The 14,691-nt window shown below is 49.2% G+C and overlaps 1 protein-coding gene across 9 annotated transcripts in view; it reads left to right on the forward strand.

Annotated features, from left to right (window-relative positions):
* LOC119956134 (neutral alpha-glucosidase C-like) overlaps positions 1–14,691 on the forward strand; it is a 232,267-nt gene that overhangs the window by 143,327 nt on the left and 74,249 nt on the right. For all 9 annotated transcript variants that reach the window (XR_005458597.1, XM_038783039.1, XM_038783063.1 and 6 more), the window contains 3 exons: positions 2,198–2,277; positions 6,723–6,866; positions 12,049–12,145. Coding sequence is in view for 8 of the 9 variants with exons in the window: in XM_038783039.1 (XP_038638967.1) it covers positions 2,198–2,277; positions 6,723–6,866; positions 12,049–12,145 (321 nt within the window). In the remaining variant the exon portion in view is untranslated. The remainder of the gene's footprint in view (positions 1–2,197; positions 2,278–6,722; positions 6,867–12,048; positions 12,146–14,691) is intronic.

The following is a 14,691-nucleotide window of genomic DNA, read 5'->3' on the forward strand; positions in this document are numbered from 1 at the left end:
TCTGTCTTCTTTCTTCCCCCTGCCCCCACGTTCTCCAGTCATGGTCCTTTTCACTTACAGCCTAGGTGATGAATGTCAGCAGCATATTCGACATTAAAGTCAATGACAGCCACTCTGCGCCTGTCCTCAATCACCATCTAAATGTACATTGTTCAGAGAAGTCACTAGAAGGGATGGACCACAGAAAAAGCTGGATGACATTTTATTGAAGCTCATTTCTTTTTTCCTCATCCTTGTCCAAAAATAGTGATGCCAATGTTAGTGGTATTCCTGTTAAAAATTACTGGTGTTCCTGTTGAAAATTACATAGGTGAAGGACTGTACCTGGGATCTACCTGGCTGTATCATTTCAAACAACAATGGGCAATGTGTCTGTGCACTGAGACTTCGATTTTTGTTAGGCATTAGGGTTACGAAACCAAAGCAGATAAATGGAGTGAAGAATAGTGATGATCTAATTCAGGCTTGTCCAACCTTCTTGGCCAAGGGGCCACATTTGCATATTTTCCTCACTCAAGGATTCGATAAGGAAATTTTGGAATGATCAGGTTTGACACAACAATCAATCGAATTTGAAAAAAGGTGTCAAGGAACTAAACAATTGCTGAGCGAGAGTTACAGCAATGTCATAGCAAAAATTGTATAGTTAAAAAAGAGTAAGTAATAAAAATCTGCAGGATGCACGAGGGTCAGTGTAGTGGTGGATGAGTGGGAATGGTGCACATGTATGCTTGTGGGGTGATAGTGACTGAGGAGAAAACAACTGAGTAAGGCAGATTCACACTCATCTCCATAACTCACTCAGTGTATCGCACTCATCTCCACACAATCACTCAATCACTTACTCACTTGCACTCACCTTCATGCACTCACTCCCACACGACCTCTCCTGGTTCAGGTGCCCTCCCAGGGCCAGACATGACTTCTCCTTTCCCCTTGAGGAAGAAAATTGAGACTGCCAGAAATTTGGGCAGACCCTTAGTTCTAGCAACAAATAGCATCCCCTTTCGCCACAACCCAAAAGACGATCCTTCCCCAGCCCTACCACCAGTGAAAGTAAATATGACGTCGGAGTTTAAGTTCAAGGTTGGAGACAGCGGCCGCAGTCAAGGCCGAGGAGGCCATCACCTCCATGCCCTCCAGCTCAACCACCCCGATTCCACCAGCTGCGACCCATCCGTTCCCATTGAATTTACCTTATCTGCTCCGCAGTCAGAAACAGATATTCAAAATCTTTCCAGCAACTGATGATGTTCCACTCATACAATCACAAGCTGGTTTCACCCTACACTGGCTGTTAAAAGGCTCACCAGTGGCTGTCTATCAACAGTCAGTGCATGGAAAAACCAGCCTGTGATTATCTGAGCAGGTACTGAGCACTTTTTGAAATTCTTTCCAGGATTTTTGAAGTTGAACTCTTACCTACACTCAGGGACATGGCGGGTCACTTAAAAATGCCTCATAGGCCACATCCGGCCTGCTGGCCCCACATTGGATAAGCCTGATTCTATTGAATGTGAAAACAGGTATGAGGGTTTGTATGGCCCACTCCTTTTGCTATGTTCCCATCAATAAGATATTTAAAATATTTGCAGTTTGGGTTTTCTGATTAGATCTTTCTGGATAGTGCTGTCTCCTACATCTCTGACCGAAGAGTCTGAGGTTCAGACATAGTTCTCACACTTACTGAGCCAGGGTTGCTAAAGCATGCATTTGGTGTTAGTCTCAGCTCAGTGGTGGCACTCTTGTCTCTGAATCAGAAGGTTGTGGGTTCAAGTCCCATGCTTGAGCATTTAACCTAGACTCTGTGGATGGAAGTTCTCCCAGTAACATTCATCCTTCCAACTGATATCACTAAAACAAATTGCCTGGGTTATTTATCTCATTGTTGTTTGTGAGACCTTGCTGTGCCAAAATTGGCTGTAGCTTTTCCATGTTTACAAAGATGCTACAGCTGTAAAAAGAAAATTAGCTGTGAACAGTTTTAGCATGGATGATGCCATGGGAAGTACTATATAAATGCAACTTCTTATTTCTTAAATATGTGACTTACCGCTGGTTCCACAGTATGAATTCTCCAAGTCGAGCTCTGCTCCCAGCACCTCGAGTCAAGTATCCTATTATCTGTCACCAATGGTAGGTTTTTCACAGGTGTTAATAAAGAGGAACTTTTTTCTGTGTTTTTGTGCGTTATTAGGTGCGTCAGCCTATTTAGATTTCACAAATTCCGTAGTCCGCAATTGGTATGCCAACAAGCACGGATTGGATCAGTATACTGTAAGTTATCTTAAAGATTCACTCTCATTTTCACTTTAAGGCTTGAACACCACCAAGGGTGAAAAGTGTAAGAGACAGATGTTAGGTTGTGATTATAGAATGCCAAGCTTGGGTTTTTGACTAAAAAAATAAGGCTATAGATCATCGAATTTACAGTGCAGAAGGAGGCCATTTGGCTCATCGAGTCTGCACCAACCCTTGGAAAGAGCACCCTACTTAATTCCACATCTCCATCCTATCCCCGTAACCTGTAACCCCATCTAACGTTTGGGCACTAAGGGGGCAATTTAGCATGGCCAATCCACCTAAGCTGCACTTCTTTGGACTGTGGGAGGAAATTGGAGACCTGGAGGAAACACATGGAGACACGGGAGAAAATGCAAACTCCACACAGCCAGTCACCCGAGGCTGGAATTGAACCTGGGTCCCTGGAGCTGGGAAGCAGCAGTGCTAACCATTATGCCAACCGTGCCGCCCTTGGAGGATGGAGTTAAGTTATTTCACAATTTGAGGCCCTGGGACAGACAACATTAGGGTTGTAGACAATGAATTTAGTTTTGATTTCAGCACACTGATTGAGGGGGGAGAAGTATGCAGGACATTGTTTGGGAGCTCAAGGGAGAAGAAGGGATTATGGGGAACAGTATATATAGAAGTATAGATTCAAAAAAGAGGAACGAGAGAAATGTGAGGTGAGAGTTGAAAGCTTTGACCAAGCAACTTACAAGTTATTTGATGTTATTTGATCCGCCTGCAGAAATCAAGACGTTAAAATATCAGTTTGTTTTAGTTTGTTGGAAAAAGAGAAAAGAGATATGGGAACAGTGTGAGCGCGTGACATGAAGGGTATTGCTGTGAGAAAGATCAGCACCACCACAGACTATTGAATGCAGTCACCTCCTTAGCACTTGAGATTTCGGTACATATAACACCAGACGGATGTCATTTACATTATGCACAGAATATGATATTTTTATTGTAAGTGAATTGCATCATCATAACAGATTTGTCAATGAATCTTCAGTAAAAATTATGGTCCCTCAATATGTTCCATGGATTGTACCATAAATCCAAAGATTACATAAGGGTCATATGCTTGTGTCAACTATCTGTTTTGTGTAAAGTTCTGTCATCTTGTCTGGGCCGCTGGGAAAGGCAGAGAGCAGTGAGAGGCACAGGCCCGATTCTCAGGCCTTGTTGTGCTCTCGCTCGAGCGAAACAAGGTCGGTGAATAGCAGGAGAGGCCGAAAGGTAGAACCGCATCAGGAGCCAAACAGTTTACGATGCAACCGGCCTGCTCCCATTGGCAAAATTAGGATCTCGCTGTAGCGTGTGAGAAACCAATTGTCACCACCTAAGCCCTACTTCCATACAATTAACGGGAGCGACCCCATATCCAACAGCCTCTCACTATTCATTGGCCTCCCCAGCAACTAGTCACACTGGCACTGATTAGTTCTCCTTTTTAAAAACGTGAACCTGACAGATGGGCGTCTGCGGGAAGCCGAGGAGGTGAATAGCCATCTTTGTTCAGAAACAAAGAGCCCCAGTGCTCGATGGGGGTACCTCTGGCAGGGGTGGGTCGCCTTGGGAAGGTGGGGGCGGGGGGGGGGGCCTCCCAGGGGGGCAACCGCACGCAGCACCACCATGCCAACCCCTAGATAGTGTGTACCTGTTCCAGGGACAACCCTTGTCCCTGCCCGTCTTGGGGCCGGTCTTCTCAGTGCCATGACTGTAAGCTGAGTGGGGATGGCTGTGCAAGTGCTGCTCGACCTTGTTAGTGGGAGGCTGATGAGCAGGGTCCCAGCGAATTGCCTGGTGAGCCTTTATTTGCGGCAAGAAGCCCCTGGGGCCTTGTTAAGTGAACCAGTTAACGTTGAATAGCGTTGCCGACCTCGCTGAGCCAAGCACCAGGAAGCTCGTGGCAGTTCCCGCTCGTTACCACACTTAGAAATCTATCTGGAGAATTGCGTCTGCAAAGTAGATAAAAAGAGAGCCCGGGTCAGAGAGGCAAAGTGCAGAAAGCAAGGGACTGAAGACCAGAGAGGTATATGGCAGTAAGCAAGAGAGTTTTAAAAAATTGATTTAAGGGTTGTGGGCGTCACTGGCTAGGTCAGCATTTATTGCCCATCCCTAAGGGCAGTATGGTAGCACAGTGGTTAGCACTGTTGTTTCACAGCTCCAGAGTCCCAAATTCGATTCCCAGCTTGGGTCACTGTCTGTGTGGAGTCTGCATGTTCTCCCTGTGTCTGTGTGGGTTTCCTCCGGGTGCTCTGGTTTCCTCCCATAAGTCCCCAAAGACGTGCTGTTAGGTAATTTGGACATACTGAATTCCCTCTCCATGTACCCGAACTGGCGCCGGAATGTGGCGACTAGAGGCTTTTCAAAGTAACTTCCTTGCAGTGTTAATGTAAGCCTACTTGTAACAATACAGATTATTATATTATAGTTACCCTTCCAAGTTAGGATGGTGAGTGACTTGGAGGGGAACCTCCAGGTCGTGGTTTTCCCAGGTATCTGTTGCCTTTCTCCTTCTTGTTGGGACTGAAGAGGTAGAAAGCAAAAGACTTGGGAGAAACAGAGAGCAAAAGAGTGAGGAATTGAGAGGCTTAGAGCAGAGGGCAAGAGAGTTAAGTCTACAGAGGAAGAGAGCAAGAGAATGGAGTCTGGAGAAGCACAGCGCATGGAGACATGTATGGGAAACAAGAGGCACAGCCTCCCTGTTGTGCTTTTTCTGCATCCTTTTTAAGGACCAAGTGCTCCCAGTTGATTATACCAATCAGTTGCAGAGTAATGCTGTCTATATTCTATGTTCTATATGTTCTATTGTGCTAACAATGTATCTCAGCATGTCTCAGAAGAGCATCCATTATCACCTCTGTGATATTCTTATTTTCCATCCAGTGGCTTCCCTCACCAAAATTGGCACTTAATGTTAAAATAGGGGTTATTTTTTTAAAAGGATATGGGGAAAGGACATGGAAAGGGGACAATCTTTCAGAGAGGTGGGGTAGGTATAATAAGTGGCAGGGAAATTGAACTACATGGTTAGTTCTTTCAGAAAGTTGGCACAAATGTGCCATGTCAAATGATATTCTTTTGAGTATTTGAAATTAAGTTTCATGATCATTGTAATCTACAAGATTTATGTAGTTCCACTAGCAGTTCATCCTGATAGGAAAAGTAGATGCTTTGTCACAGGTTACATGAATTAACCTAGAGACAATGGGCAGAGCTTAATGCTTCCTCTCTGGTGCATTTGATGGCAGGGTAGCATTTAATCAGGTGGGAGGGTGATAGGTCGGGGTCAGACTGCCTTCCATCCTTACCTTGATTAAAACTCTGGTGGAAGACTCGTCCATACCCTTGCCACTTCACTGCCAATTCAAACTCTTAAGTGGGTAATTAATGCAGTGTCTGATTGCAGGACCCAGTTTTGGGAGGACGGTACTCACTGAGAGCTACTTCCTCCCCACCTACCTCTCCTCCATGACCCCACAATCCCTCACCATGTGATTCCCCCTTCTGCAATTCCCCCTCTTGCGATTCCCCCTCCTGCGATTCTCCCTCCTGCCATCGCGCACCTATGACCTGGGTCCCTTGCTGCTTCTGTACCTTGGATGGGTGCATTACTGGCAGTAGCCACCACCTCCCAGTAATGCCACTGAGCAATGAAGAACTGCAGCCTCTGTTGGCTGGCAGCCTTTGGTGGCTGGGACCTCTGTCCGAGGAGTCCTTGATCCCAGTAAAGAGCAGCCACTACCCAGTAATATGGCGGATATTTCTGAAACGAGATTAATTGGGCTCTTTCCAGCTCTCCAGCTGGTGATACCCTGAACGCCTACATTAAATTCGGCCCTCTGAGTTCTTCTACACCATCAGAAAATAACTGTTTTCAATCAGAGCTAAATTTGCTGGCCTCGCCAAGGGCAGCATGTGGGTTATTCCAGTAGAATCCAGCACACTCGAACCAGAGAAAATGAAAAAGCAGTCAGGGTATTGCTCTTGAGCATTATCCAGTGATCTGTGATTGAACATACAAGTGTGTGGACATTAGATGGGGCTAAATTGAACTCGTGTACGCTGCCTCCCAATAGTAAAATAATAAAATAGTACAATAAAAAATTTGTTTTTGGTGATGATACCGAAAATAATGCAATGAACCATCAGCACATTTTACACTCTGTTTGATTTTCTTTACCATTGACTTCATTTGGGTTGGGTATAAAACTGGCTGCTGATTTGCAAACGCCCATTTGCCAAAAGCCAATTTTCACCCCTTTACATCTAGGTATACATGTAAAGGGACCACTTGGATGAGCTATTGGTCACTTGGGCGAAATATTGGAGGCAGCCAATGTCCATTAAATGTATTTCAGAGCAAAGAGGAGAAAACATAAGAGAGAGCAGCATGTTACACAATGAAACATATTTCTGTGTTGCAGGGTTCCACGGATATTCTCTTTATGTGGAATGACATGAATGAGCCAGCTGTTTTTGATGGACCTGAGCTCACCATGCCCAAGTATGCACTGCACGCTGGCGGATGGGAGCACCGGGAGTTACACAACCTGTATGGTTTTTATCAGGTAAATTCTATCTCGCACAGTGGTGCACAAGTTTCTTCCTGAAGGTTGTTAGATTCTGCTGGTGACATGGATCTGACGGTGCAGAAACAGTAGTTCATGCACATGCAAGATAGGTTAATTATGCGTTCAACCTTTTTCTGACTGAAAATTCATTTTTGTGAATTTGTGCTCGTTCAAGTGAGGATGTTAATACTGAAGAATATTTTCCTGTTTTTACTTCATTTGTTTTTTGTTTTTCTGTTTGTATATTTGTAATTATATCATGTACAAAATGCAATAAACACATTTTTAAACAAAATACTGAAGAACAGAGTAGTTTTAACTGGGGTACAGCTCAGGAAGCTGCAGAGTAAAGCTTCCTTTAGTCTGTGCTAACAACATGCCCCAGCCAACATCAGGGAGCAGCAACTACTCCACCACCGCGACATTCCAATTCCCACACCAGACATTTTCATTGATTAACGTTACCAATTAATGACATATACAGAGCAATTGTTTGCTGTGAGCTGCATGAAGAATTATAATTTTAACTGCAGTATTCCACAATGTTGAACCTGTGGTAGTCACCACTAGCAGTATTACATGTATTACGGTAAGTCATGTATAGTAGAGGTACATGGGTAAATCCCTGCCTGCTGGCTCCGCCTAGTAGGCGGCGTATAAATGTGTGTGCTTGCCAGTGCTGCAGCCATTCTGGTTCCAGCTACAGGAGGCACGACATCTTTGCTCAATAAAGCCTCGTTTATTCCACTACTCTCATCTTTGCGGTAATTGATATTGCATCAATTTCTTGAGCAAAGATTATTTTTTAAACGATGTATCTCCGCATCAAGCCTGATCGCCTGCAGCTAAGGCTTCAAGCAGCCAACGTTACGTCCGCCTTTGAGCACTGGCTAGCCTGCTTCGAAATCTACCTCTGAACATCCAGGTGAGCCCTGACATTTTTCCTCTCATCTGGGATGCGCCCACCTACTCCGAAGCGATTGAGCTCCTGAAGAGACATTACGTTCGACCAGTCAATCAACTATACGCCAGGCACCTCCTGTCCACGAGACAGAAACTCCCCAGGGAGTCTCTGGACGATTTCTGGCATGCCCTGCACATCCTGGGTAGGAACTGTGACTGCCAGGCAGTTTCAGCAGTCCAGCACACAGAACTTCTAATTCGAGACGGTTTTGTTACAGGCATGAGGTCTGCGGACATCCGCCAGCGGCGACTAGAAGGGGGTACACTTGATCTTGCGGGAACTAGGCAGCTCGCAAATCTGTTAGAAGTGCCCTCCCGTAACGACCGCGCAGAACCCTCATGGGCATCGTGGGCCCCACCAGCTGCCGACTCCAGCTCACCACAAGCCTGCGCTGCGCAGCAGCCAGCCAACCCTGGGGGGGCCCCAAGTGCTATTTTTGCGGGCAGAACATACACCCCAGGCAGCGCTGCCCGGCGCGGAGCGCGACCTGCAATGGATGTGGGAAGAAGGGACACTTTGTTTCTGTTTGCCAGGCCCGGTCGGTCGCCGCTGTTTCCAGGCCCGGCGTTCCTGCACCCCCCTACGTGCGACCCAGGGGCGCCGCCATTTTCCTCCTCGCAAGCCATGTGCGGCCAATGTGTGCCACCATCTTTGATGCCGCAAACCACATGCGACCCGTTGGCGCCGCCATCTTTGCCGCCCGCCGTGGGCGCTGCCATCTTTGCCGCTATTTTGGACGCGCCTCAGGACCCTTGCTCATCTGGCTGTTCATCGCCTGCCGCGACCTCCACCACCGCTGACCAGCCCGGGACCTCCCAGCATCTGCCGCAGCTCGCCTTGATCACCCTGGATCAGTCTCAGCCCCGCAACCTTGCGACTGCAACGACGACGGTGAAGATCGATGGGCACGATATGACCTGCCATTTTGACTCCGGGAACATAGAGAGCTTCACCAACCCCATGATGGTAAGGCACTGCTCCCTCGCCGTAAACCCCGTCGCCCAGAAGACCTCCCTGGCCTCCGGATCCCATTCTTTGGAAATCCGGGGTATGCATCGCGACCCTCACCGCCCAAGGCATAGAGTTTAGCAACTTCGGGCTCTACGTCCTCCCCCATCTCTGCGCTGCCCTGTTACTCGGCCTGGACTTTCAGTGCCATCCCCAAAGCTTAACCTTAAAATTCGGCGGACCCCTACCCCCGTCACCGTATGCGGCCTCACAACCCTTAAGATCGATCCACCTTCGTTGTTTGCGAACCTCACCCCGGATTGCAAACCCGTCGCCACCAGGAGCAGACGGTACAATGCCCAGGACAGGACCTTCATCAGGTCGGAGGTCCAACGGCTTCTGTGGGAAGGGATCATTGAGGCCAGCAACAGCCCCTGGAGAGCTCAAGTGGTAGTAGTAAAGACTGGGGAGAAGCACAGGATGGTCATTGACTATAGTCAGACCATCAATCTGACTATAGTCACGCAGCTCGACGTGTACCCCCTCCCATGCATATCTGACATGGTCAACCAGATTGCGCAGTATCGGGTCTGTTCCACAGTGGACCTGAAGTCCGCCTACCACCAGCTCCCCATCCGCCGGAGGACTGCCAATACACTGCATTCGAAGCAGATGGCCACCTCTATCACTTCCTTAGAGTTCCCTTCGGCGTCACTAATGGGGTCTCGGTCTTCCAACGAGAAATGGACCGAATGGTTGACTGGTGCGGACTGCGGGCCACCTTCCCGCACCTAGATAACGTCACCATCTGCGGCCACGATCAGCAGGACCACGACGCAAACCTCCAATAATTCCTCCAGACCGCCAAACTCCTTAGCCTTACGTACAATAAGGAGAAATGCGTGTTCCGCACCAACGCTTAGCCATCCTTGGCTATGTCATGGAAAATTGAGTTCGAGCGCCTGACCCCGACCGCATGCCCCCCCCTTCTTGGAACTCCCACTCCCCCACTGCCCCAAGGCCCTGAAACGATGCTTTGGGTTTTTCTCCTACTCTGCCCAATGGGTCCCTAATTATGCAGACAAGGCCCGCCCACTCATTCAGTCCACAGCTTTTCGCCTGGCGGCTGAGGCCCGCCATGCTTTCAATCGCATCAAGGCAGACATTGCCAAGGCCACGATGCATGCGGTCGAGCCCCGGGTGGCAGAGGTCATAGTGGAGAGCCCGAAGCCGGTCCACTTGTGCGCTGGCACATGTACTGTGAGATAGGGCGTCAGGGGGCTCGTTGAGCTTCCCCGTGCGATAATTATAGGTGGAGAACTCGATCATTCACCTCAAGATCTTATCGTATTTGATCTTGTCCCGCTGTGTTTCATGTTGCTTCAACATGAAGGCAACCGACTGCTGGTCAGTGAGGAGAGTGAATCTCATGCTGGCCAAGTAATGCCTGCAATGCCAACAGCTTCCACAATGGCTTGGGCCTCATTTTCGACAGAGGAGTCCCGGATTTCGGAAGCATGGAGGGTGCGGGAAAAGAAGGCCACGGGTCTGTCTGCCTGGTTGAGGGTGGCGGCCAGAGCTACGTCCAATGGATCGCTCTCGACTTCTGCCATGATCATTAAAGCCCTCCACAGCATCTTCACTGTTCAGTTTTCCCACCTACATCCACAGCGATTGGGGATCCTCTTTTATAAGTGATGAGCTGCGTTGGTTCCTGCACAGCAAGGGTATTGTCTCGAGCAGGACAACCAGCTACAACCCCGGGGAAACGGGCAGGTGGAGAGGGAGAACTGGACGGTCTGGAAGGCCGTCCTGCTGGCCCTGCGGTCTAAAAATCTCCCAGTCTCCCGCTGGCAGGAGGTCCTCCCCGACACGCTCCACTCCATCGGATCGCTCCTCTGCACCGCGATGAACGAGACCCCTCACGAACGTGTGTTTGCCTTCCCCGGGAGGTCCACCTCCTGGGTCTCGCTCCCATCATGGCTGGCAGTTCCTGGACACGTCCTCCTTTGCAGGCATGTGTGGACCCATAAGTCGGACCCTTTGGTTGAAAGGGTCCCCATCCTACACGCGAACTCGCCTCCGAAGCACACCCCAACGGGTGCCAGGACACAGTCTCCCTCTGGGACCTGACATCCGCGGGATCCCCACCCACGGCCCCCGGTTGCCTCATTCACACCTGCGCCACCCACCCTCCCACCAGCGAACCTCACCGCAGACCCCGCCCCAGGAAGATCCAAGATCCGTCCTCCCACTGGTTCCACTCAGGGGTGATGAAGACGAGGACAACACGCTCCCGGAGTCACAGATGACCAAATCGGCGCCCACATCACCACCAGGACTGAGGCGATCGCAGAGGAGGGTCAAGGCACCTGACAGACTGAACTTGTAATTTTTTTCCACCACCCCCACCGGACTCTTTTTTTTAACAGGGGGTGAATGTGGTAGTCACCACTAGTAGTATTACATGTATTACGGTAAGGCATGTATAGTAGAGGTACATGGGTAAATCCCTGCCTGCTGGCTCCGCCCAGTAGGCGGGGTATAAATGTCTGTGCTTGCCGGTGCTGCAGCCATTCTGGTTCCAGCTACAGGAGGCACAACATCTTTGCTCAATAAAGCCTCGATTATTCCACTATTCTCGTCTTTGTGGTAATTGATAGTGCATCAGAACCATAATGTCAAAAGAGCATATGATAATTCCATCTGCGAAATATACTGAACTTGCAGAATGCCAATTAGCATACATACTTTCTCTGTGCATGAATAGGCTACTGGCTTGTGCAGTGAATGCTGATTCGCTGAATTCCTTTAAGGGAGAGCTGGATCTGTTTCTGGCTTGGGGGGCGGATACTGCATTAATAAGGGCAAAAAGGTTCTCCTGGATGATCTCAGTCAAATAAGGAGGTCGGAGAAGAATTCCTCACATTTTTCCTCCAAATCGACCTGGATATTCACTGGTCGCTGGAGATGACATGGTTTGAGGTAGAAAGTGTTTCCATTGTGATGCAGAAGGCATCGCAGTTGTGTTGGACAAGCTGGATGGGTCATTATTGTTCATATTTTAGAATTCTAAAGCATATAAGCCCTGGAACTCTCACTCTCGTAAACTGGAAAATTCTTCTCAATGACAGATTGAACCCAGATGAATAATTCTCCATTGTCACGATTGGATTCCCTGAGTTTAGAGCAATTTTTAAACTTCTGTTCTGTAAAAAGTAAAAACAAACTCGAACTGACATTGTATTTTTGTGTGTTTTGCACTAGCAATGGGCAACAGCTGAAGGTCTGATCCGTCGATCTGGAGGAAACGAGAGGCCATTTGTCTTGACTCGTTCTTTCTTTGCTGGATCACAGAGATATGGTTAGTGATCATATGTTGACAGGTCTGAGTTTGTGGACGCAGTTTAACAGAACTTTTTTTTAGAAAATAGTTTATTGAGGCATTTATAATTTTAACATTTTAAACAACAGAAAAATCCAACACATGCAAAACCCCCACAATAACATACCCAACTCCCCCCAGCCCTAACTAGCCATACATTAGATACCCTACCCTTCTTTGTCACTTCCATGCCTCCCCCCTCCCTCCCCCCCTCTCCCCCCGCTCTCCCCCCCTCCTGCTGACGGTCAATTCTCCTTGAAGAAATCGATGAACAGCTGCCACCCCTGCACGAGCCCCTGTAATGAACCCCTTAAGGCAAACTTAATTTTCTCTAGCCTACGAAACCCTGCCATGTCACTGACCCACACCCCCGACTTTGGAGGCTCTGAGTCCCTCCATCCCAGCAAAATCCGTCTCTGGGCAACCAGTGAGGCAAAGGTCAAAACGTCGGCCTCTCGCCCCCCACTCGGCTCCCGGATCTTCGACACTCCAAATATTGCCACCTCTGGACTCGGAGTCTCCCTCCCTTCCAGAACCTCTGACATGACATCTGAAAATCTCTGCGAAAATCCCCTCAGCCTCGGACAGGCCCACAGCGCTGACACACCTCTCCTCCACCTCTTCAAAAAACCTACTCATCCGGGCCACAGTTATATGAGCCCTGTGGACCACCTTGAATTGGATCAGTCTAAGCCAGGCACACAAAGAGGATGCATTGACTCTCCTCAGGGCCTTCTCCCATAACCCGACTTCCAACTCTTCTCCCCTCCCCAGTTGGGATCCCTTCCCACTCCATCAGTTCCTAGTATATTTCCGAGACCCTCCCCTCCCCAACCTCTGTTTTAGACAACACCTTATCCTGTAGTCCCCTTAGTGGGAGGCGAGGGAAGCTCGGGACCTGCCTCCAAACAAAATCCCGTACCTGCAGGTACTGAAACCCATTCCCCCCTGGCAACTCAAACGCCTCCTCTAGCTCCTCCACGTTCGGGAAACCCTCCTCAATGAAGAGACCTCGAAATGTCTCTATCCCTGCTTGTTGCCACCTCCTGAAGCCCACATCCAGCCACTCCGGAGCGAACCGGTGATTGTCACAGATCGGTGACCACACCGACGTCCCCTCCAGTCTCATGTGCTGCCTCCTACTCTCTCAGGGCTGCCACTACCATTGGGTTTCTGGAGTACCGAGCTGGCGAGAACAGCAGAGGTGCCGTTAACAGAGCCTTCAAATTCATTCTCTTACAAGATGCCGCCTCCACTCGCTGCAATTTAACAGAAATGAAACAGTGTCAGACATGTTTAGCCGGGTGTTTTGCGGCACTTGCAGTGCTGAGAACGACCCCGCTATTAAACGGGACTCTACTTCATTACTGGTCCTCGGCAAGGAATGCCCGCCGAAGCCGCACTTAGTCCCATTTCCCGCACTAACGAGCTCCGCTCGCCACAGGAAGTGATCGATACACCATTTTCAAATGGCGCCCCGAATTCTGAACCCACCCCCCACCGTGGCCTCCGGGCCATTCCAATGCCCCAACTTACCAATGAAGGAGTTCTCGAACCCCCACATTCCATTTCATAAGGACAGGGCACCCCTGGGCCTGATCCCTGGAGCAGGCAAAATGCCACCCTGGCACCTTGACACTATCAACTGCAAGAATCTGCTATCTACCTGGACACCCAGGGTGCCCAGGTGGCACTACCAGGGTACCAGGCTGGCAGTGCCACGGTGTCCAGGTGGCTTCAGGGGTGCCAGAGTATCACCCTTCCCAGAGTCCGACTACCCAGGGCCCTCGATCGCCTGGGAATCCTCCCGACGTGCCGGTACGTCTGGTCCACGATGGTGGAGACCACTGCTAATTGGCTAGACCTTGGGTAACTCCGATGAAAGCATACATATTCAAGTGAGCCTCACCGCACACTTGAATATGCAAATCTGGCTTCCAACCTAAACAGGCGGGATCCATATCGTGACGCCCCATGAGATCTCGTTAGATCCTGCGACAGGCTTCTCGTGAGATCTACCGGCCTTGTCGCGTCCCGAGTTGGGTAAGATGACGCCAGTAGATTCCACCTGTGTCTGTGATGTGACTTATTTTTACTGCAAACTTATATAAAGGGTTAAAAAACAAACAATTCAGGGTTCAAACTCCCCAACACAACTATACAGGTTGTACAAAATTTTCACCCCCTCCACTATCACCACCGCGACGAACAGCTCCTCAAAGGCGACCACGAACATCCCTCTATTTGCCTCGAAACACTCCGCTGAACCCCTTAATTTGTACTTGACCTTTTCCAGCCGAAGAAAGTCATATAAGTCCCCCAGCCAGGCTGCCACCCCCGGCGGCGTTGCTGACCGCCACTCCCGGCGGCGTTGCTGACCGCCACTCCCGGCGGCGTTGCTGACCGCCACTCCAACAGAATTCTCTGCCAGGCAATCAGAGAGGTGAAGGCCACAACGTCGGCCTTCCTTCCCTCCATCAGCTCTGGCTTCTCCGATATCCCGAATCTGTGCTGTAACCTACAGA

The sequence above is a fragment of the Scyliorhinus canicula genome, chromosome 2, assembly GCF_902713615.1.
Source record: "Scyliorhinus canicula chromosome 2, sScyCan1.1, whole genome shotgun sequence".
NCBI classification, from domain to species: Eukaryota; Metazoa; Chordata; class Chondrichthyes; order Carcharhiniformes; family Scyliorhinidae; genus Scyliorhinus; species Scyliorhinus canicula.